Source organism: Patiria miniata, unplaced genomic scaffold (genome assembly GCF_015706575.1).
Source record: "Patiria miniata isolate m_02_andy unplaced genomic scaffold, ASM1570657v1 HiC_scaffold_5, whole genome shotgun sequence".
NCBI lineage: Eukaryota > Metazoa > Echinodermata > Asteroidea > Valvatida > Asterinidae > Patiria > Patiria miniata.
In genome coordinates, this window is record NW_024037072.1 from 29,298,570 (window position 1) to 29,322,968 (window position 24,399).

The 24,399-nt window shown below is 39.4% G+C and overlaps 4 protein-coding genes across 5 annotated transcripts in view; 3 read left to right on the forward strand and 1 right to left on the reverse strand.

Annotated features, from left to right (window-relative positions):
• The first annotated feature begins 1,017 nt into the window (after window positions 1-1,017).
• On the forward strand, window positions 1,018-5,798 carry LOC119740283 (placenta-specific gene 8 protein-like). Its single transcript, XM_038215547.1, has 5 exons — window positions 1,018-1,300; window positions 3,344-3,455; window positions 3,636-3,699; window positions 4,150-4,292; window positions 4,847-5,798. Exons 2-5 carry the CDS (start codon window positions 3,363-3,365, stop codon window positions 4,943-4,945), a joined length of 399 nt encoding a protein of 132 aa, XP_038071475.1. The 5' UTR covers window positions 1,018-1,300; window positions 3,344-3,362; the 3' UTR covers window positions 4,946-5,798.
• Window positions 5,799-7,858: 2,060 nt separating this feature from the next.
• Window positions 7,859-12,750, forward strand: LOC119741004 (placenta-specific gene 8 protein-like). Its single transcript, XM_038216559.1, has 5 exons — window positions 7,859-8,099; window positions 10,492-10,606; window positions 10,953-11,016; window positions 11,846-11,985; window positions 12,554-12,750. The coding sequence occupies exons 2-5, from the start codon at window positions 10,511-10,513 to the stop codon at window positions 12,650-12,652; spliced, it is 399 nt and encodes a 132-aa protein (XP_038072487.1). The 5' UTR covers window positions 7,859-8,099; window positions 10,492-10,510; the 3' UTR covers window positions 12,653-12,750.
• Window positions 12,751-14,858: 2,108 nt separating this feature from the next.
• On the reverse strand, window positions 14,859-19,571 carry LOC119741003. Its single transcript, XM_038216558.1, has 6 exons — window positions 18,860-19,571; window positions 17,867-17,977; window positions 16,747-16,896; window positions 15,916-16,005; window positions 15,501-15,635; window positions 14,859-15,288 (listed from the first exon to the last, which is right to left on the reverse strand). Exons 1-6 carry the CDS (start codon window positions 19,193-19,195, stop codon window positions 15,202-15,204), a joined length of 909 nt encoding a protein of 302 aa, XP_038072486.1. The 5' UTR covers window positions 19,196-19,571; the 3' UTR covers window positions 14,859-15,201.
• A 2,291-nt stretch (window positions 19,572-21,862) lies between these two features.
• The window catches only part of LOC119741027 (E3 ubiquitin-protein ligase HECTD1-like), a 45,712-nt gene continuing 43,175 nt past the window's right edge, over window positions 21,863-24,399 (forward strand). For both annotated transcript variants that reach the window (XM_038216597.1, XM_038216598.1), the window contains exon 1: window positions 21,863-22,187. The gene's annotated coding sequence lies outside the window, so the exon portion shown is untranslated. The remainder of the gene's footprint in view (window positions 22,188-24,399) is intronic.

Consider the following 24,399-nt stretch of genomic DNA (forward strand, 5'->3'; position numbering starts at 1 on the left):
CTTCAACAAATCACTAATGATGTACTTTGTTAGCGATCCGCTGTACAATTGTAATACATTTTGGAACGAAACAAACAATTACATGTACCTTTCTTTGAAAATTTAAGGCCTTTACTACATGTATTTCTTGCACGCTGTTGCTCTACTCTATGTATATTTTGTGCAAATTTCAAGACATGTATACTTGTACTTCGTGAATAAAAGTGATTTTAATACATGTACTTCGTTTTCGGTTTTTCTTTTGGTACACTTTCTAAAACCATGCCCCCAAGCGGATATCCGTGGTCCCCCTCCCTTTTCCCGGGTCCCCCCCCCCCCCCCGTGCCTCGGCCCATTGCATTTAGCGTCCCCTTGGAAAATGGATGCCCCCCCCCCCCTTCCGTATCAGCTTTTATCAATTTCAGAAAAGTTATGCTTAAAAAAGGATCACTTTCGGTTTGAATTGCACCCTTCAGGGCTCTAAAACGCGTTTCACACGAAAATATGACAGTTGGACTTGGAATGATCAATGAGACTGAGGTGAAATATGTGCGCACTGCTATAGCCTACTTTGGAAAAAAATGCCGATTTTGGCAATTTTCGCCCGAAGGGATTTTAGGGTAGAAAAGTTTGGACCTAAAAACCGAATCGTTGCAGTGCTAGCCTTGATTCCAATCGTTGCAGTGCTAGCCTTGATTCCAATCACAAATATTTCTTGTTGAGGCTTCAAACACGTGTGCTATCGTTATCGGTACGGTGCACCCGTTATTTCCCACAATAAAATGTCACATGCGGATTTGCTGCTACCAGGGACTTTGAAAATAGGTTTGTAAACAATTAGAAAAAGAAAAAAGTTTTGACGATTTCAAGACAAAAGTATAGCTTTAACGTTGGTGTATGGAGTTTTCCCTTTGTCACGTGATTAAAATCTATACCGCTGAATATAGATCAACCATATTCAAATGAGTTATAAAAATTTCCCATGAAACGGTCGAGCACAATCGATTCTATGCATAATCCGGGCTACTGCCATCGAACTTGAAGCAACACCTTACCAAGGGCATGTACACAATGGATATGTCGATAGTGACCCCATTACCATATCAATGTGTGCACCATGGTTGGCTGAACATTGTGAAAACATCACTCATAAAGGAGATTGTGTATAACTTTTTTACGATTGGCTCCGTCGTTCAGGTATCAGGTAGACGTATATTCAGGACATTGTAGTTTTGCACACAGTGTCAGAGTAGGGCGTGTCTCCGTACTTGAAGCGCTGCTCAGATTCAAGAGATTTTTTATCATCATCTATCGATATCGAGTAAGTAACATCATTCCTTAATTTCACTACAAGTAAACGTCTGTCTGGAATGTTCTGTCAACGCGACAGAGGGGCAGGCTGTGGCGTGTACCCCCGGAAGGCTGGGAAAAGTTGTTCTGAGTCTGGAGTTGCTGCCAATAATTATTCAATGTGTACACACGCACAAAATGTTATATGTTGATGTTCTATGCACATTTGGCGTTGTTCGCAATCTTTTTACAATGTGAGCCTATTATGAACCGTTGAGCCTATTGATAACCGATTTTGGAGATAAATACTGCATTTCAAAATCTGATCATTTAGCCTAATATAGCTAAGGAACATTTGCAATTACCCGGAAATGTACCTACCGATTTAACGAGAAAATCCTTGAAGTGAAGATAGACCTGCTCCACCTGAAATAGTATCACTCGGAAGAAAACAATCACTAAAGGTGGCTTAAGAACGGTTTTAACCTACGTAGCACCGGAATGCAGTTTTATGAGACCTGCAGGACATATTTGTTTTCTCTGTTTTCTCAATATATATATAGTATGCACTGAGCTGAAACCCTCAACAACTTAGTTGTTATGCAAGTTAAAATTTCGAGGAATTTTTGTTGTTTCAAACCAAAAAAAAAAAATAGTAATAAATCATCCTATGTACATTTAACGATTGTAACTCAGGACACCCAGTGAGATGAGAAATATGATGGGCAGACCTTATAGTTTGATAACGTGAGACACACGCTACATGAGTGAAGATCGAACTTGCTTCCGTGAAGGGGCGCACTAAGCCTTTGCAGTAATTCAATCATATGAACACATTTTCATGAAATTATCCGACCACCTGTGATTCAAAAGTTGCTTTGACCATCCGACAAAATTTTGCCAACTATATCCACAATTTTAAGAATTTTATAAGACGAGATTCCTGCATTGCGAATTTCCATCGTTAGAAGGCATGCTAACAAATTTAACCATCAGTTTATTGGTGAAGAAAATGTAGCAATGAGTAGGCCTAAATCGTTTAAAAAAAAAAAAAAGCAGTTTTAAACTTGCAAATTCCCCCAAAAGTGATACAATAAATTAGGTTTCCAATGAAACAATAACTTAATTTGAGTAGTTCACTAAAAGAGCTTTGCTCACTCGATCATCACAGCTAACCAGAACCCCCCTACAAATCTGAATACATGTATAGATGCCATTGCTAAACCGGCTGGGGCGCACCTTTGCGAGGAGCGATCGAGGTCGTGTTCACACGTTTCCTTTTGACACGGTTCGCCGATAATGTCCCCATTCCCATGGGGCCGTCTGCGCGTGCCTATACCAGGCCGAGCGCGGGAGAGGCTCACAGTGCGTCCTTGACATTTGACACAGCGACAATATTTCACAATGTGTTGGCATTCGTTGTTCAGTTGTTAGGTCTACATTCTACTTGAACGTGAACACATAAAAGGGGCCAATAAGTCAACACTGGGACAGGGCAACACAAAAATGTGAGACTTTATGGGCCAAACTAGTGATCACGAGAGGGCGGTGTTCAACTTAACAGCAAGAGCGTTTGAATTACGTAGCAATCAGATATGGTGCAAGATTAATAAATGACGCGTTGACATAATATGCATCTTGTTTTTGGATGGAAGTTGCATCCTTTCAATGCCCATTTCTTTAGGAATGACGCGGTGAGCACATAATTCGATCTTCTGATGGTTTGAGTAGGTCGGCTCATATATTATATTCAGAAATTTAGCCCCGCCGCGCTGAAATAGAATAGAATGATCTTTATCATGCTACCACCATTTCAGTCATGTTCCCTGTATCCAATAACAGTACTGAATGATAATGTTTTGCGCAAAAAGGAATCAGACTATTTTCCGAAGTTCCAGCCTCGCTTTGGTTACGTTGATTTGAATGGGGGAAAATCAAGTTGGCCGCATCATGATGATACATGTAATGGTCTATTGAAGTAAACTTACCTTCTGTCGTACTACAAAAAAAACGCCATAAAGAGAGATAGCATTAAATAATGTAATTCATACAACATTGTCCTTTTGTATTATAGAATTTGAACGGAAGTCATCATGGAAAGTGGCACCGTAACGGAGACTACTCGCACTACAACGGTGGTGTCTACACAGCCTATGGTGGGAGAAAGCCGAACAGTAATCGTCCGCGTAAGAAATTAGTTCTTGGGAATATGTTTGAGTACCCAGGTTTATACATACATTCAAAGCTCCCACACCAAGTCGCTGAGAAATATGTTTTAATACAAAATGTTACGTTTGCTTTATCAATTCCTCTGTGTTTAATTGCCTGTTTAATTGCATGGTATATTTCTCATATTTGGTATGTAGGGCCACACTACTGAACATGATTGGTCCAGCGGATTGTGTGAATGCACCAAAGACAAGAAAGCATGTGAGTATATTCTGACTCAACCTCCTCTCAGAGCGTTTGAATTTTAAAGAACATGAGACACATTCCACATCATAAGTATGTTGGGATATATATTGCAGTGGTGGCGAAAAAAACGCATTTGAATGGTTGGTTTATTTAGACATGCATCTTGTATATTGAATGGGTTACCGTATGGGTTATATCGTATTTCATTTTGTATTACTTATTTATCTTTTTATTTGTGTATTCATTTTAATTCCTGTATTATAACATTGTGGCAATGTTAATTTCGAGGACAAATTAAGCACTGTGTGTACGCAAAAAAAAGCAAAAAGGAACCGTCGATTTTTGAAATTGCCGTGTTTATAAAAATCACTAAAACAAAATTGTACGTGATAAGCACTATCCAACACCCTGAAGAAAACTCATTTCTCTGGCCTTATTTAACTACTCCCTTTTTTTCTTTGTCAGGTCTATTGGCTTTCTGCTGCATGCCGTGTTTCGATTGCTATGTGGCATCTCGATTGAAGGAATTCATATGCCTTCCTCTTTTTATCCCCTGCGGCGGTGACATTGCTATGCGTACCAAGCTTCGCATCCAGGAAAACATTCGTGTAAGGAAACTCTCCAATTTGCCCTCAAATAATATATAGGCATCACTGAGGTTTATCACTTATCAGCCGTGTTAGTCTGTTAGATACAGTGACATGTATATGTAGAGACGGTAGCACTTTAAAGACTAACTAAACTGAAATTATGGCATAAGCTTTTCGTAGCTACAGCTTCACAGCTACCGGTACACAGCTACCGGTACTTCATCAGATGCAATGATGAAGTAGCTTTAGCTACGAAAGCTTAAGCCATAATTTAGCCTTAGTTAGTCTTTAAAATGCTATCGTCTCTAGCTTATCAGGGGGCACACTTTCACAACAGGAACCCTTTACTCCCAACCCAGCTCGGTCTGGCATCTTGTAGAACTTTCTGCTTTGATACATGATTTTGTGATTGGTGCATGTAAATTTATTAAGTTAGTTAGTTACCGAGCCGAAGCCAGGGATCCAGTACACAATCTCTATTTCTAACTTAACGCATGGTATACTATCGCCTCATTTGCATGAATAGTCTTAAGTCAGAAGGTAATATTTGTTGATTTGTTTTGTTGAAACAGGGATCTATCTGTGACGACTGCTTGAAGCTGACGTTCTGCCCATGTTGTGTTTTGGCCCAAATGAACAGCGAGCTAGATCACATCGAGCACAAGATCTAGTCACAGCCTGCCACAATACCGACTGACAACTGGCTGTCTCTGAGTGTCAACCTTGCATAATTGGTATATCACATACACGCGACTCACATCTTGTATGTCTTCGCTGGACGCTACGACTATGGCTATGAATAGTTGACCTTTTGTCAGATTTGAATAGAAAAATGCCGAAAGTTTAAAATGATTTCAATATGTGCATCGCCCTATCATACTCTTGCCTTTTTAAGCTGCCGCTTTTTTCTGTAGAATTATTTTTGTAATCATATTAAGCCTAGGCCTACTACATATTGCCTACATTATTTGCTTGTTTTAATTAGGTTATAGTGTTTGAAAGAGACACAGAGGGCTACCTAGGCCATAAGCCTGGGGGTTTGGGCGGTATCAAATGAGGGGAATAATGCTCATTGTGATTTTCTGCAATTAGCTTTGCACCGATGTAGTTTGAAAATATAGCATTGCAGCGGTGGCAGCATGTTTCCACATACTAATCCGGTAACAAGCATATTGACGGCCATTTTGAAGAAAAACAAAATTAAAAGTGATAACACCAAAAACTAACTGCCACCGCTCACACTTTGCTCCTTTTGATCATTTGATACTGGTGGCCCAATTTTCGGACTGAAGCTGATAGCCTAACCTCATGTACTGCTACTCATATAAACTATGTGTTTTTTTAGTTTGGATATACATGTTTGGATATACATGCATTGTAACTATGATGGCATATATACGTTTGGGTACCGCGATATCTGTTGGTCGATGTAGTGTTTAGCTCGACTGATCATGCAAAACAGTAGACAACTCTCCTCGGTTATTCGTAAACTATTAGAGACTAATTTGACATTTATACTGAAAAGAGTATATTTTGATGAACAGTTTAGTAGTAGCTCAACTCGCAAAAATGGAAACCCACATTTCAAACGCTACAGTATTACTACGCCCCTTTGCACATCACTAACCTGTGCATTGTTGATTTGGACTGAAGTTACCGGCAGGCGCGGTTCTAGAGCCAATATTTCAGGAAGGCTTGCTGAAATGTAGACCGGTTATTTTCTCCGGACACTTAGGACTCCGAATATCAATAGGTGGTGGTGATTGGGGGGGGGGGGGGGGGGGGGGGGGGGGGGGAGGGGGGGGGGGGCTCGTGCCATATTTTCAATGGGGAGCGCTGATAAAATCCTACAATCAGGCACACTATATTAACTAAAAGTGTACAAATGCACCCTCCTCACGACTATTCATTTAGGGGGAGACCGTTCACATGTACGTCACATTCTTACATTTTGCTAGTGCATTTTTTTTATGGATTTTTTTTTTGGGGGGGGGATCCCCCCAGCCCCCCCCCCCCCCCCAGCCCCCCCCCCCCCCCCCCCCCCCTAGAACCGCCACTGGTTACCGGTCATGTCCCAGAGACTCAGTGACGCGGAGTACTCGACTAAACACGGAAGCGTTTCCAAGGTGATGAGTGGGTGGATTTCAGAAATTTGAACAGTTCCAGCTATCGCCGTCTCATTGTTCAATTCAGTCAGGGGGTCGTTTTGATGCGCAAAATGTAGACTTGTTTATTTGTACATTTTTCAAAATAAGATGTTCGCAGCAAATATAGTTTTAGTGTTGTTTGTTTTTTGTTTTTGATAACGAGTTTGTCTTCGCTTTAAATGCATTAAGATTCATTAGAGTGTTCAGCAGTACCGCGTTTTTGCGATTCGTAATACCTAAATCCACTTGCCTCTAAGTTGCTCAAATTTCACTTTTGTACGATAACATCACTTGTGCTGTGTTGTTTAAGTTCGCCAATAAAGTTAAGATTGCATAGAAATAAAAAAAATGAAATTGAACAGTTTACTTCTATCAAACTTGAGTTGAACAAATTGAACTTTGGTTCAGGTTTGAAATCTGCACTTTTGTACGGTCCCTTCTGATGCTCAGTTGGTGGGACGCCAACTTTTTATTAAGAGGCAGATTTTATCACGTTCATAATGTAGTTCTTTGTTCAAATAATTCATAACGTGAGTTAACTGTGAATAAAAACGAAGAAAAAAAAACCTCTTTTAGTGCACCTGTTTTTCATTTGTTATTGAAAATAAAGTAGGTAGAAAACGCAAATGTATAACAATAAGATGGCTCAACGTCCGTTTATAAAATATCACAATATTCGTTTTATCAGTACATGTATCTTTCAGTGACGAGAGCGTGCATTAGTGCTTCCCCTAGGCGATGGCTTCGCGAGCAAGGTTCTATTCAATCCGAAGTGTAGATTTATCTGGGATTTTAGACTGCGTATAAAGTTTGCAGCAGCATTTTTTTCTAATTCTACTAGATAAGTTGTTGTAAATAGAAACCTTTTTGTGTGACGCGAGGGTAAATAACATGCTTCATTTATAAAAACTGATCGATTCAATCGTTTTCAATGATTGGTACAATATATAAGTGCATGATGGATGCATCAATTTTCTTTTTGGTCACAAAAGTTATCTCTGTTTTATTGCCATTTATGGCATTATTTAAAACTTGAGGCGAGTTATAAATGCCGGTGTCGGAAGTTCCCTTGTTTATATTGATCTCTCGTATTTTCGTACAGATCTAGAATTCCATCATTGAGTTGACAAAGTTCGTGTCAGCAGTATAAACCATAAACTGAGCAGGATTACTTGGTATTTGAACTTCAAATACTGAGTAATCCTGTTCAGTTTATTATACGTTTATCCTATCTATGAGCATTAGGCCTACCGTACATTGTATGATGTCTATCTTTCATGTTATGATATGATATACACGTACTATAAAACACGAGCCCAAACCCGAGTGTATGTAGGCCTACAGTAAATTCCCGCGTGCCGTCAAGCTTGTAGTAATACCTTACCAAGGACATGTACACATGTCGATAGTGACCCCTATTACCATATCAATAATCTTCATCATGGTTGGCTGCTCCGTGTGAAAACCATCACTCGTAGGTTTGTGCAGAACTTTAACGGCTTGGCCTTACCTTGTTGTGACATAGAATAAATCCCAGACACTGTATGATTTGACAAGGTGCATTAATACACACAGTGCCATAGTATATACATGTAGTAGGGCGTGTCTATACCGTTGGTAGTTCTGTTGCTGGGATCTGGTCGAGCCCTGATTCTCCGATTACTTTCTTCGTTACTCGGTACGTACAACTACTACAATTCCTTTAGCACATATATACATGTACATGTACATGCATACCTAGGCCTATATGCCTTGTTCTTGTCATGTTCCTGTACATGTACACTGTCAACACGAGAAACGGCCTGCAGGACCTTGTGTGTGTGTGTCTTAAGTCAGTGTGTCAAGCTATATCCTTCCTCCATGGTTGAGCATTCTAGCATCGAGCAAGGCCTCTGTACAGTCAACGAACGTTTATAGAAGTTACACAAAATAATAACCTAAATACATGGGTGATTGTGAAGGCGTTTTGTACCGAAGTACATGTAGATAGATATGGGAATCTTTCCAATATGTGTAGTCACTTATACTGAAATTTGTATCACTGTGGAGACATTTCTTTGTTCCCGTGTAGTAAAGTTTTCGAGTTTGAAAGTGAAGTTTCAAAATGCTCTTATTTTAACAGAATTAATTTCCTTGGCTGAAATTCGGACTTAATATCCCTTTTCTAAAACTCTTCCATTAGCGACTGATCAACCCACCTTGGAAATTCCTAGTTTTTGAGTAAAATCCATAATTTCGTGAAAATTGAAAATTGGCTTGTGAAGATGTATTCATCTATAGAAATTGCCCTTTGGAGACGTATACAATCTTTTGTTCCCTAATGTGTGCACGTCTCCAGAGGGCACGGTGTATCAGATCAGTAATTCACATCAAAATTAATTCTCCTGTCCAAGGGCGGATCCAGGGGGGGGGGGCCAAAGGGGGCCATGCCCCCCCCCCAAAAAGGAAACCAATTTTTTTTTTATGTGACGTCGCAATAAAGGCAGGCAATGAGTACACCACCATCTTTTCCTCAAAAAAACATTGGTAAAAGTGGTCAGAAATTGCCTCAGATCGCACCACAGAGCATCTAGAATCCAAAAACCCCACGCCGTAATTTTTTGACCCACTTTTGGGGGGACCAAAAATGTTTTTGGCCCCCCAAAAATTGTCTTCTGGATCCGCCCTTGCTCCTGTCCACGGTGCTCTGTTCATGCTTATTGGTGAACACGATAGCCTAGGGTGTGGAGGAACTGAGAAAGGAATGGACGGGGTTTTTTTCCAATTGAAAAAAAAAATTGTCGATATCTGAAGCCTGGATCTCAACATTATGGGTACAAGACGAATCCGGGCATGTGCATGTTGCCTGTACGCACAAGAGGTCACCTTCAATGGCGAAAGTATTGTGCAAGCTATTACCAAATACCCCGTGACGGATTATCTGAACAATAATTGCACGATGCTTTCACCATTGAAGGGGGAAGGGGGGGGGGGGGCTTCGTGAAAAAAAAATAGACACAGAGCCCGGATTGTTGGTCTACGTGCATAAATTTTATGGTGACATTGGATAGTCGTAGCTGAAATTTACATGACATTTGAGTGTTCCTTGCTCTATGATTGAGCTAATGTCATTATTTTGGATATAAATTAGGGAAATTAGTGCAAGACTAATAAAGCTTAATAGAGGGGGGGGGGGGCTTCAGCTACCTCGAATCCCCATAGCTGATTAAAGCATGATTGAAGGGTTAACTTTATTTATTTTGATTTTAATTGTATTATTTCAATTAAAAATGATTTTAACTTTGCTCGGAGTGCATTATGCTTCGATTAATCTTGTTCAAAAGCTTGATTGATTGCAATCGAAAGTCTGATTATCTAAATAAAGATCTAACCTAGTACAAAGACGAAGGCTATATCTTTATTGCTAAAAATAAAATGCAAAAACTTTCAATGCGCACGTGCATTTCTGCATGCATTCAGTTTTTGTGACACCGCGACTGCACTGCGTTATGCTAGAGGCGCACCTGCTTAATGCCCAGTTGGCAAACGCGGCCTTGGCACTTGACACTTGAACACTGGGCTTTGCCATTCATTACTCTGCGCCTCTGTTTACTACTCCACATACCAACAGCCATCTGTGTCCGACGTTTCAATCCACATGTACACACGCACGAAAAGAGCAGGCTACTAATTTTGGTTAGCTTTATGAATGCAACCAATGCCCGCTTAACTGTGTCGCGTTTATGTATCCAGTAAGTGGGGTGGGATAGTGAACTGGTACCCCAGCGAATTCTCTTTTTATGATAATTTAAAGCGCCATCATCCCGAACGAAATGAACATACATCTGCTCTGGTTTACCCGTGACGGTAGCTTCTACAAATACCTTGATCACTTACCACTTTTTTCAGGAAAATTATTCTTACCCGCACTTCCTAACGCCCTGAACCGGGTTTTGACCACAACTTACTCAAACGCGAGTTAAAAGTAATGGACACCTTTTTCAAAAGAAAAATAATCCGATATGAAGTGCCAAAATGCTGTAGACTGCGGGTATTACATGGAGTTTGATTTCTAATGCTTTTTCCCCCAGTTTTTGAAGACAAATTGCCATGGATGAGAGTAGCAATGTCACAAGGACCACGACCACCACAACGGTGGTGTCTACACAGCCTATGGTGGGAGAAAGCCGAACGGTCGTCGTCCGCGTAAGAAAAGAGTTCTTAAATTGTGGTGATCGGTTTTGATCCATTGGAAACCCAAATTTATAAAAAGTCTATCCTCGCGTCTTCCCTAGCTGCTTTTCAATTACGTTTGTTTGATTTCAAGGGTTTTTTTCACGTTTTTGGAGTGGGACAGATTCGGAAAAAAGCTATCGTAACAATATGAATCCAGTGACAGGTTATTTTAAAAACATTCCTCGAACCTTAATTCTTTGCTTTGAAACTTTACAGGACTTTTCTCCAGTTTCGCAATTATCTTTCACTTTTCAAACAATTTCGCTCCCTCCTTTCGCAAGCCTTATCATCCTATTTTGCACAATTTAATATGCAGAACCAGATGACTGAACACGATTGGTCAAGCGGATTGTGTGAATGCACCAAAGACATAAAAACATGTAAGTTTAAATAAATTAAGCATGACCTCTCAGATTTCAAAGTACATATTCAGAATACTGGTAATTGTTGAGCAAGCAAACGACAACATAATTATGATTGTTTGCTAGCGTAGCGAAACAAGGCTGGGAGCGATAAAGTTGGAAATGTAGAACCATGAAGGTTCCGCAATTATGTCTTCATTTTGATAGATGTACTTCCATTATGATATTCATTGGCGACATCATTTAAGGAATCCCAAAATGACACTGAAGGCTAGCTATCAAAAGCGTTCAAAACTTTCAATGCAACCCTAAAACATTGCCTTAAAAAAAGATCAAGGATTTTTATGTTTTGGGTATGAGATAAAAGCTGAAAGCTTTTTCTATTAAATACTGAACAAATCATGAAAATAGCACTTTGGGTTGCTGAGAAAATGTAAATTATGTAAAAGTAGTCATTTTTTCATCCTGTACACAAAAATTAGCATTGTGCATGTCTTAATCCTTACAAACAACACGGCACATACTGTGACAAGAGTACAAATGAATTTGATGGAAATACCTTTTATTTTCCACCTAAACAGGTATTTCATCCTTTTAAGTCCTATTTTAAGCCCTTTCAGCATCATAAATATGTCAAACTACAAAGAAATTGCACAAATGAAGGATAATTGCATAGGCTTACAGTGTTTCACTGCTCGAAGTACTTGTGTACAGAATGGGAAAAAAATGACTACTTCAATCAACCCAAAGTGCTATTTTCATGATTTTTTTTCAGTATTTGAAAGAAAAACCTTTCAGCTTTAAACTTTGCATTACCCATGAAGTTACTGCTCTACTCCTCTTGCAGGTCTATTGGCCTTCTTCTGCCTGCCATGCTTCGATTGTTACTTGGCGTCTCGGTTGAAGGAGTTCTGTTGCATTCCCCTCTGCGTGCCTTGTGGAGAGATTGCTATGCGCACCAAGATTCGCACTCAGGAGAATATTCACGTAAGGAATCTGCGAGATTTGTCGATAGTACATGTACATGTATACCAACAAATTAGGAGGATACACATGTATATTTTGTAATCAAATCATAGAATTAGTAATAGCTCCATGCTCAAATTAGCTATCGCCTTTAGAACGTTTTCATTCATAAACATTTCACTGTACTAAAGGGATAATAAAACCTCTTGGAGCGGAAAGCCTACCACTGTTGATCGTTAAATCGAGTTTACATGTATTGCAATTCAGTAAATACATGTACATGTAAGGGATTCTGCCGTGTCTAATTCAATTCACTGCAGTCGACAAAAAACGGCAGAGGTGCGGCTTTTGCTTCAAACGTTGAATTTCTGCCGTGTTTGTCTAATTCAAGTAATGTCAATTTTTGGGCCATCATTTGAATTAGACACGGCAGAAGTTCGACGTTTGAGGCGGGCCTAAGACCTTTGGCCTATGGATGGGGCTGAGCTATATTCTTAATTTTGAAATCAAGACAATATGCTGTCACCTTATTCGTAGAATAGTTTCGTAGAATGACTGAACTGTCAGTTTTACTTCTTGTAATCAACAGGGATCTATCTGCGACGATTGCTTGAAGCTGACGTTCTGCCCATGTTGTGTTTTGGCCCAGATGAGCAGGGAGCTAGACCACATTGAGCACAAGATCTAGGCAACCGGCTTGCCGCCGATGATAAACCAACAACCTGAATGTCAACCTTGCTGGTTGTCATGTGACTTTTGGCATGTATGCCATTGGTGCCAAAAGTTAAGAAAGCCTTCAATTATTGCATCGCGCTATATATACTATTACTCTTGCCTTATTACTTACTGATAACTTACTTTATGATATCGTTACCACTATAGCTTTCCGTGCATATACTGCACTGTAAAAAGTTGGGCAAAATGGGTTGATAATTCGACCAATGCTGGTCGAATTATCAACTGCCTACACTCTTGGGCAAATTCTTTCCCAATAGTTTGATAGTTTTTACCCAATTCAACCCAATATGAGGTCATTTCATACCAATGCTGGGTAAATTACTTTGCCCAACAGTGTTTTTATCCAAAATGTTTGTCATTTTATTTCACTGTATTTTTGTTGCCATTAAAAAACTGCGTTTTAGTCCATTTGTTTGTACACGTAGGCTTTGATTACTGATGAGCAAGTGCGGTTTGGTTTTGCTATTTCGAGTGTTGGCATAGATCTCTGGAACGACATAGGAATACATGATGTACAAGGACACCATTTGAGCACGATCTCGCATGTAAACCTATTGTAGCAAGAAAGAGGGAAAAGAGTTTAAATGAAAATGCATTTTATAATTTGGCCAATTCTTTCGATATACATGCGCGTGTAATCGATGCATAGAATATTTTAATGTACAGAATGTAGTTACATTGCTTTTATTACAACTTTGGCCTATAAGGTTGCAAATTGTTTTGTACTTTTCAGTGTCATATGTATTTTGTTAAGACTAGACGGTTGGTTTGCAATGTAATACAGTGTAGTGATTTCAGAATCATGCATATCCTAAGATAATAGCAGGTTCTAGATCCCTGGCCCATTCTAAACAGACTGTATGATATGCGCGAGTTTTTACGTGTTTTTTACGGGGTGTTACTTTTTGCTTATGGAATACATGTATTAAGGGTGCAATCCGAATAACAGCAATCCCATCTTTCTTTATTCCCATAAAACTGTTGCCCGACATGTTCAAGCCATTGTAAGACAAATTCGAAATCTGAGTCGTGTTTACATCATGTGTATAAAATAACTTAAATGTTGCACTGGATGTACATGTATGCATGTGCAGCCCATAGAGCTATATTAATTTAATATAGTTCTAGGATACAGCCAGAAATTGATAAAGTGCCTGTGGGGTTTACCGTGTGGTTTTATAAGGGAAAGCATATCGTAAAATTATGGAGAAAAAAATATAGAGGCTTCATCGGACGTGGTCTAAATCTTCAATTATTTTATTTTTCAATACAAATAAAATCTTTTCATATTTTGCTTTTGAAAAAAATGACTTGAGTTCATTACGTGTTTTTACTAACGAATGAAAGTACACGTACAGGACTAGTCCTGCTATCTCTATTACATGTAGGCCTACATGTAGTTGGCTAACATTATTTATTGAAGGTCCATAACTTTATCGAAGGTCCTCGAAAAACCTCGAAAATTATAAACCAAACATTTGTGCCAGGTCGAGCAATGTACATAATAACAATTTGTTACATATGCATATTTAGTAAGTCATGTACATGTTTAACTATTTACAAATTTATGCTGCTTGGAATGGAACCGTTGTGCATATCAAAGTTTCTAAAGAAAACGTGCACGCGTGGAAACACTGCAGTCTGTACAGGAACATATTGGCTCTTGTCGGTCGAGTTTAAATGAAAACGAGTTCAAAAGAGAGCACCATCTATATAATAGTTCCATCTTTGCGTTCCTACAACTTTGGAAACATTACAAAGGTAGATTACTCCTTAGTCATAGCATTTCAAGAAAGCTCCTTGTAAACAATCACGAATTTGAGGTTGACGAACGGCTAGATGGTTGGATTTCTTTTTGGGGGGGGGGGGGGTCCGCTCATAAGTCCGACTCCTCATATGCATAAGTCTGACAAAATCGCATCCCCAACCAAATAAAGGCCCATAAATCCAGCGCCTCATAGGTCCCACACCCCATAGGTCCGACAATTACATTTACTTTTATTTCTGTCCATAAATTCGACGCCTCATAAGTCCGACATCCATTATTAATTACAAACATTGCGTAAAATGTCAGAATGTTAGCGCCTCTAATAGTGTTAGCGATTACACATTGACATTAAGGGATGCACCAGACACCCCCTTCCCCCCCCCCCCCCCCCCCTCCTCCCCCCAATTTACGCCCGTAGCGTCGACCCGGCCCTTGCCCCAAAAACTGTTTCGCCTCGTTTTTCCGACGTCGGATTTATGAGGCGTCGGACTTATGAGGCGTCGGACCTATGAGGCGTTGGACTTATGCCAAATGCCAAATTTTTACTACATTTAAAGCAGCCTGTATGCGAGTGTTCACATACCACGTGACACGTAGTCACCTGATCGTCCATTCTTGTTATTATATCAAAACTAAACGGCATTTTAAACACTTCGGCTCAACCACAGAGTCTGAACTTCCTGCACCCGACCACAGGCGGCACACTTCTACGGAACACGCCATGATGAGGCCTACTGGATGACACACACTGTGCTTTTATTTTGCTCAAGTGTTGTCGGCAAGTTCGTCTTTTTGTTTTGATGTAACCGGTCAATTACCTGAAATTAAAACAAAATCCACCCCAGTTATATATATGGAGAGCGAAATATACGCTATCAATTAATTCAGTGGGAATGTAGACCAATTCACCCGTAATTCCAACATTGCTTTATGCAGTGCATTGAACCGCCCCATAAACAAACAAGGTTTTCGTAATAACAATACATGTACTAATTCTTATTGCTTTGAATAAGTTCTATTAACTACTCACCGCCAAGCATTCCATGAAATCCAGATCACTGGACTGATCATTATCGATCTGTTTCACGATATCTCGCACTTGCTGTTTAGTGAACAGTAAACTGCTGGACTCTAATATCGCTTCTAGTTCATCGGCGTCAATGGTCTAAAAAAAAAACCAATAAAACAGGAAACAAACAAACTATTAATTTTGTGTATTCCACTTGCAAGCAATCCACTAATAAATTATTCAAGTGGTTACAATTACAACTCTGGATTTCAGAGCAAAGAATTACTCGAAAAAGATTCAACATTTTATATATGGAAGGACAATATTAATAACGTCTCCAAAATAAAGAGCAGAAATTAGATGTATGTGATAGGAGCATCCATGATAAATTACATATTGGATCAATCATGATATTTGTTCTCCCACTCTTATATACCCCATCTTTGTTGACATCAGCTTCAACGAATTTCTTCTCTGCGGCAAGTAAAACGGACAACTTTAAATGTGGATATGTCGATGCAATTTCCTGCATTGGAATAAAATATGCAAACAATACGAGTTATCAGATTTTACATCGTTCATGCTATTAAACAAAATTTACTTATATGCGTGTATACATAAAACTCTCTGATTTACATATAAAAATAGCATTTTTGTATAAACACAAAAAAATCTAAGATAAGGCCAAAAAAAAAAAGTCTCCGGTTTCTGGTATGGAGCTTGTCCAAAAAGTGGTGCGGCGATGCGGCTTTTTTTTTTTTTTAACCGACTTTTTTGACTGATGACTGCAAATGGTGCCCGACTAAACTTAGTGCAAATATATGGGAGTCCAGAGAGGCCACATAAAGCTTATTCTCGATCATAACCCCATCTAAAAACACGTTGAAATTGCGCAGCAACAGAATTCCAGTCAAACCAGTGAGTTTGGCGGTTTTGAGACATCATCTTTCATTGAAAAAAAACTTTTTCATTTTGCCGACGCGCATGGCTACGGCGACGCGCGCGCATACCAGAAACCGGAGACTTTGTTAAAGAATATTGTACATTGTGTGTCAAAATTATGTTATCAAAGACGTAACATTTATAGAAAACGGACTCAATTCTCGTAAAAGCAGGGTGCATGCATCATCTGCTGGACAGTTATGTAGCTTTTGTGGACGTGAAAACCACTGTACATGACTTGGGCCTATAGGCCCTACATGCAAAACGTTTGTTCTTTCCTTCAAAAACAAATACATTGTAGGCCTACTGCGATTTTGTGACTAACCTCATAATACTTGTATGTATCTTTGAGATGTGCTTCTTTGGTCGCTTCTGATGCTGAGGTGACTTCTATCGTGGGAGGTTTGCCAGCCTTTCTTGGTTTCTGTCTTGAGTTGGCGTGTTTGGCAGTCTTCGGTCGAACTTTCCTCCCACCCTGAATCCAAAATGATTCCAAAATTTGAATGACGATAACAAGTTACCAAAAAACAAGAAAGGTATTGTTTAACAAACATGTTGAAATGTCACATTGACAGAAATGTACAATGTGAGTCAAAAAAAAGCGGAACCTAAACCCCCAAAATTATAATTCATATTTAAAAATTGCTCAATCCGTTCAAAGAATATCTCCATTTAAACATGCACAATGACCCTAAAACCTCTTTCGTCCAAAAATGTGATTTCATTTTCACAGTCCTTTTGAAGGCCCGTCTTAAAAAAACCAGGGTTGTTAATAAAGATGTACAGTACTACTGTTGTTGAAAATATATTCTGTGTCATTTTCTTTGTTGTTCCAAACAGTCAGAATACACACTAAATCATGGGTGTTTTTTTGGACAAAACAGGTTTTAGGTTCATTGCGTTTAAATGGTGAATCTTATTTGAACGGATTGAGCAATTTGAGTATTTTTTTCATCTAAAACTAGCTTATGAAATTGGCTTTCCATGCAGTCATTATTATGTTTGGTGCTACATATGTTTTAAATAAGAAATATATTTTTTGAGGTTTGGGTTCCGCTTTTTTTTGTCTCACCCTGTATGGACATGTACATCTTAACATGTACGTCTACCCGTGGACCTTAGACCACCAGGATGCAATATCAATGTAGGTGGAATTTGTGAATTACATGTAGATATAGATCTAGGCTGTGGATATAAAAACACTTATTTGCAATGTGCAGTCGATTCTATCAAAAGTCCCTACAAGTCAGTCATAAATTTAGTCTTTCAGTCCCAATTCAAGTCAGGAGCTATTCAAATGAATTATGACAAAGGCAACCCTTTGTTTTAGTTCATTTGTTAATTGACTATAGTGAGTTACTTGTGGTGGTTTGCAAACATTTGCTGGTCATAACTCCTGATGACTATTTTATGACTACAAATGTATTGGGTGTATTTTTGTTTACCTTGGGCGTAGAGACTGGCGTGCCAGTAGGGCTGGTAGATTGCGACTGTGCATTGACCGATAACTTCCTAGCGTCTTTATCAGCTTTCTTCAATGTCTTTAACTCCGAAAGCTGGGGGAAACAAAAGTTGAACGATGGAAAATCATCAAAATAAACAAATTGAGGGGTAGGAAACAGCAAAGATCAATCCTCGTGCGCTTAAGTATAAATTAAACTAGGAATTAATACATATTTATTTGATACATATTTTTTAGAAACAAATTATACATCCAAAACGCCGATGATACTGGGGAAATAATAGTTTAATAAAAAGTATATTAGCAATGCGATGTTGTCGGTGATAATAAAGTCGGTAATAACGACTCCAACCAACTAAAAGATTGTTGTTGCTAAGCCCTGCTATCATCTTTGAGTGTTTCAATGCAATGGCTACGTGACCTTTGTAACTTCATTGACCTAGGACAAATTATAGATGTGAGTGCAATGAGCAGAAACAGATTTAGACGAGCAATTTCACTGGATTTTTCCATCGATTTGTTGTGATCATGCGTCTCTGGTCTAGACGAGGCTCAGGGAGTCTATGTCAGAAATGCCACACCATTGAAACAAAAAAAGAAATGTGGACTGCAAAAACATGTGTGGTGCATTCTGAACGTTCTATAGCAAATGTGTGAAGAAAAAAACAGAACGATTAAACAAAAATAAACAACGCCACTAAAATGTAATAATGTGTTTACCATTTGTCGTTAAACTGGACTCACCCATGCAGTATACGTTTCAAATTATTGTATTAATGCTGGAACACCAGGTTTGAAAATTCCTTTTAGTGGTGTAGAATGGGCGTGTCATTTATTATGTGCCACAAAAGCACAAGGGGTTAAAATACAACCTCAAACAGATCCGTATCACACACATTGTCTGGATGTAATTTGTTCAGATTGGCTTCTTGTTTCAGCGGGTATAGATTCGACATCAGGTTGCTTACAAACATACCTCTTTTTCTAATTTGTCGACTTGCTGAAGGAGTTCAAAATGCCTTGCTTTTGTGCTGTTGAGTTCCTTTTCTTTCCCTTCCAGGGATGCTTTCAGAGCCTCTCTGTCTTTGAGTAAGAGGACAAACTCCGAGGTTTTCTGTGAGCGGGTGGGATCCGTAACCCCGTCGGGCTGGGCACCGTTGACTTCTGCCGTGTCCGTCATGCCGTATCGTCCGTAACAAAAATCCCGGATATACTTAAATTTCTTCCAACAGTTAATGAGATTCCTCTGAAGATATGTGTATTCTTTCTCTGTTGTGAAGTAAGACACAAGTTGAATAGGCCTACTGTACATGCAAGCCCTCTTGGTATTTCCGTCCCCGATGTTCTGTTTTGAGGTCAACAATTCACTCGAGTATCTTTGAGAGTTCAGTTCGGTTTGTGGTTCTCTTTACAAACCATCGCCAATCGCCGATACAAAATGGACGTGAATCACTCTTCTTTGAAGTTTGGTGACGACAACAATCAATAGTCCGACCAGAAATGAAAAATCACCGACTACAGAATGTTTACTGTTGCAGTTAGATAGTCCCGCATGCCTGGTATTATGCAGTTGCTATAGCCCTACTCCCGTTGCCACCAACTTATCAATAAGGGGACAGTATTTTCGGACTCAATCTGCACAAAGCTGTTATTCACAGGCTTTTCTTCTGTGTGCAATGACCAAAGAGTTTACCGGATCTGATTGACATAACAATAGGACGAGAGTGCAGAGTTTACATAGTGGTGAATAGGCGGTAATCTTCCGTATCGACTATTGCCCTTTATTGTACTACGTCATCAGCTGAAGGCAAACACTATTCAAGCAATGTTGATTTTAGAGGTTATGGTTGTGCAGTTCAAAGGCAAGGGATCAGACCGCTGGTCTACGTGTACATGATAGTTTGTCGCTGCTAAAAAAAACAAGTGTTTTTTCCCCTTCAAATACAATGTGGGCCTATACAGATTTTAAAATGTCCACAACAAATGAGAAAATCCTGTAAGTTTTACGACTTAAAAGAAAATAATGATAAAATAAAACATTTCTCAAAATTTTCTGAAAGAAAAAAAAAAATTCCCTCGTATTTCAACAAACATAATCAAATAGTCACAATCTCACAAATTAGAAAAGTCGTCTCGTTAAGAAATTGACGAAAGTCCTGAAATGTCGTCCTGAAATGGACTTAAAATGGAGTACCAAAAAAGGATCAAGCTATATGTAACCAAAAACGATGATACCAAGATCAGCAACGTTTACTATGTGAAATTGTTTGAATTTTCCCTTTTCGTTTCCGATATTATACATGTATTATATTTACTTTGATTCTTTCTTACAGCTGCTCAAGTTAGTCCTATTTTTTCCCAACATTAATTTTCATACCGTACTTTGAACTGACTCTCCGTGTACTTCAATAAAAAGTTGCACTTTTCTCTCTTCACGAAATTTCAGCATGTAGCTTTTTACAAGAAGCATCTTTCCCATATTTTCGGCGCACAGCCTTGGATGTTTTGGCGCCTCTACTCACCATAACATTTTTGTCAGGTACTTTTTCGAAGTTTGCAACTGAAGTAATTATTCAACATCATTAGAAATGTCATTGTCGTCGTTGGATATTTTCAAATCTGGCCTTTGCAACCAATATTGTTTAGAATGATTGATTCACACCAAGCCCGTCTCAAGTTGCGGTGATGATTGTGTCCAAGCCATATTGATTACCGACTAAACGATCGACTGTTTCTGTATCTGTATGGCTACGTTGCAGAAACCTATTCAGGCATTAACGCAACGGAGTGTACTCAAGGTGCTGGGAGTTATGTCTATCATAGGTTTTCTGGCCAATTTCCTGAAACGTTCATTCATTTCTGAAAATCGGTCATTCGTTTTCCTCTTAATTTGAATGCACGCCTTTAATTCCATTTCAATTCAACGAAAGTTCAATCGTTTTCATTGCCTGGCATTCAGTTTTGAAACAGACGGCCAATTACGTTACCTGTGCATTCATTTACGCAAGCATACCTTTTCGCGCAGAGTTTGGAAGACAATTTCGTGAATGTGCAATCAAAAGTACGTTTTTTCTCATTCAAAATAGCAGATTGCATTACAGAACATTGGACTAAAAGTGAAATAGAATAGTCAATGTTTGAAATATCCCTCTCAAAGCGAAAAAGAAGTATTGTAAACGAATATGAATGAACATAAACGAAAGGTGCTGCTTAATCATTTAATTGATTGAACTAAAATGGAATCGAATTCTCTGGCAGCGAAGATGAAACGCGTGTTCAGAACGATTCTCAGATTCAGACGAAAATGAATGACTGATTTTCAAAAGTGAATGAACATTTTAGGAAATTGGCAAAATATTGGGAAACCTATATTACAGACAGGTGAATGAAGTACGACCCATATAGCAAAGGTGCTGCGGCGCATATTGCAGCCACTGCCAGAAACACAGGGGCGAACCCCTTCTCTTAACGATTAGTGTTACTGGTTTCTTTTAACGTGCATAATACAACACACGGGACCTACGGCTTTACATCCCATCCGAAGGAGGAAGCAATAATGGTAAAGTGCCTTGCTCAAGAGCACAAGCATGTTCCCCGTTAGGATTCGAACTCAGTGATGTACAAATATACCACGGTACACGAGTCGAACACCATAACCATAAACCACACCCCGTTTGTTTATTAAATGTATAGTCCATCATTTGTAATTCTAAACTCAACCCACCAAAGTGGGGATCGCAACCGATTTCTCTTGTTTGAGCCTTTTCGTTACGTATCAAAGATACGTCCAGTTTTGTTATTAACAAAAATTGTGTGGGAATCGTCAGGCGTCCTCGGCCTCTAGTCCCGGGCCGAAGTCCGATTATCATTTATTGTTGTTACAGCGCCCTCATTTTTTCTGTAAATTAATAAACTTGAGGGCGCCCTTAATGACCACAGTTTGCTGAACGCCCGGCGACTTGCACGAGTCTATCAATTAAAAACACTAAATCATTCATGCGATTTTTGCGTGCAGACAAGGAAGAGACAACAGAAAAGTGACCACGTCGCAAACAAAAACACTTCTCTTTTGGGCAATATTATCATTATTCTGAACATAAAAATTGTAAAATAACGCGGCTATGCTATGACTTGACGTGAACAAGTCGTCAGTTAGTGTCTGTTGGACCCCAGTGGTCGATAAAGACGACATTTTGGCGGTGTGTTTTGGTCACCAAGCGAGTGTTGCCTAGCCGTCTAGTCGGCGTGTCCACTGCGTGGCATTTGGATGAACAACAGAAGTCATCGCTTCCAAACTTCACAAGGTGATACCAAAATGGGTCTTTGTTTGTCACATTTTCGTCATGCCTTTGTAGTTGGGAATTCGTCATTGGCGTGGTATTGCTTTGATAAACTCTTTGTTTGAATTTTGGGCTTGTTTATTATTCTGTTTTCCCTGTCTGCCTGTCTGGTTTTACTTTCTTCCTCGAAACTTTTTGTTACATTTTCATGATTTTTGTGGCTCTTTCCTTGTTTATCTTACATCACGTGTTGATGTCGTGCATCATTCATAAAGGATTTATCATGCTTGTATTTTTTTCTTTAAAGCCAGAGTCCATCATTTGCAGCTATCCAAAAAGTAACTGGCATAATTATTGTTGAAAAACTAAGCTTGGTTGAAAGATAGTAAGCATGGTAAGGGGACTAAACTTTCTGTGAAATTATTCTTTCTGGCAAGCTGTCATTTTGAAGAAATCAACAAAAGAAGGCCTTTCCAACGGTGCGTCCTAAGAAGCACCGTTGGAAATTTCTGTTAGTAGTTTGTTTTTTTATTCGTTGACACGACGCACACGCGCGCGCGGTTGCTATAATTCGTTGGATCACTGTGCGACATCGCGTAGCTGCAATTTGGCTCAGTGAGAACGTGTCTCGGACGCTGAATTCAGGCCCAATTCAAAACATGATTCAGCAACTTTTGATTTGAAATCGAGATCCTAGAATGTTGTTTTTCTTGAAATATAGGCCTACAGCTGAAGCTGAGCTGAAACTTCATCAGGTTAGTTGTTCAGCACCCTTCTTTAGATTTTTAGCACTTTTGTTGCTTCAAACGAACAAAATGCACAAATTACAAATGATGGACTATACCTTTAACTCGGTGATTTCCTGAATGTACTGCTGGCTGTCGTAACGTTGTTACTGCAGCCATAGGCCTAACACAATTTTGGAAAAAATGCTGCAACCTGACGCCACTTCCGCGATTGTGTACATGTACAAAGTCTATGGGGCATCAAGCCTAGGCCTATTTCCTAACAAAATTGAAATATTTGTCAGTCCCAGATTCATGTCTTATCATCATTTTTACAATAAATGACCTTCATTGAGATGATATATGAAGGAAATAAGTGGCGTCATGTTCCAACATTTTTACTACGGGCACGGCATTGCAAAAACACCCCGGCATTGCAAATCTATTAAAAATGTAGTAGTAATAACCTGTCACGCCCATTCGAGCAGGGTACTTCGGTAGCCCATTTGTATCAACTGATTTTCGGTTTGTTTGGTGCGGCGGGGGGTACGGTACAAGTGAAATGATAGTACATGTATGCGCATGCGTACAAGTGCAAGTACCGTACCCCTGCGACGTGCGCGTAGCAAACCAAAAATCATCGATCGATCGTATCTGTGGCACATTTCAAGTGTTAGGTTGGCTCAGTGCGGAAAGGGCATATTTTTCATCATTTTGGCCTAAAAATTGACAGAATCCATCGATGTTTGTTAGGCGCAACTTATTTGAGTATGTCAAGAGATGAGATATAGCACAGAGTTTAGGCCAAAAAAAAGAATAGTTCTGCTTCCGGTTACCTGACCGACCCTATTTTTAGGCTGCGACCCTAAAATTTTTATCGGCAATTAAAAAGAAAAAAGAAAATTGAAAGATTAAATAAATAAAAATAAAATTTTGTTGTCTTTTCTGTCTTCACAAAATACCTCTCAACAACCCTTTTGCATAAAAAATTCTTGTATTTATTTGTTTTCTTACTTACATTCGCTTTTTTTCAAATGAAACCTCCGTTATTTTTACAAATTCGCTTCGCGATATAGCTACTTCGCAATGCGATGTCACGGCGACTATAATCACGTGGCTACGACTGGTTCCCGCCGCGCCGCGCAGGGGCCAATTTCGAAGACATGATGAAAATGCGGTAACCAGTCCATAGCTATGCGACCGATAGCACGCTAGCAGTGCAGGCCACTGTCAACTGGTCGGATTCGACATCGTAAAAATGCCAAGAAAACACCGATGGAGAAAGAACATTTTTGCAAGTTAATTTACAGAATTGATCTAGCTTGTCTGTGTATGTATTTTCTGTGTTCAAGAGTTCATTTTGAGATCGCACTAGTCGTATTTGGAGTGATACACGCCGCGTGTTTCCCAAAATTTTTGACCTTAAAAACAGGTCTGTCGGCCCATGGTGGGCCGCTCGCCACACACGCACGCATCACACACCTCGGAGTTTTGGCCAGCTCCCCGCGTCT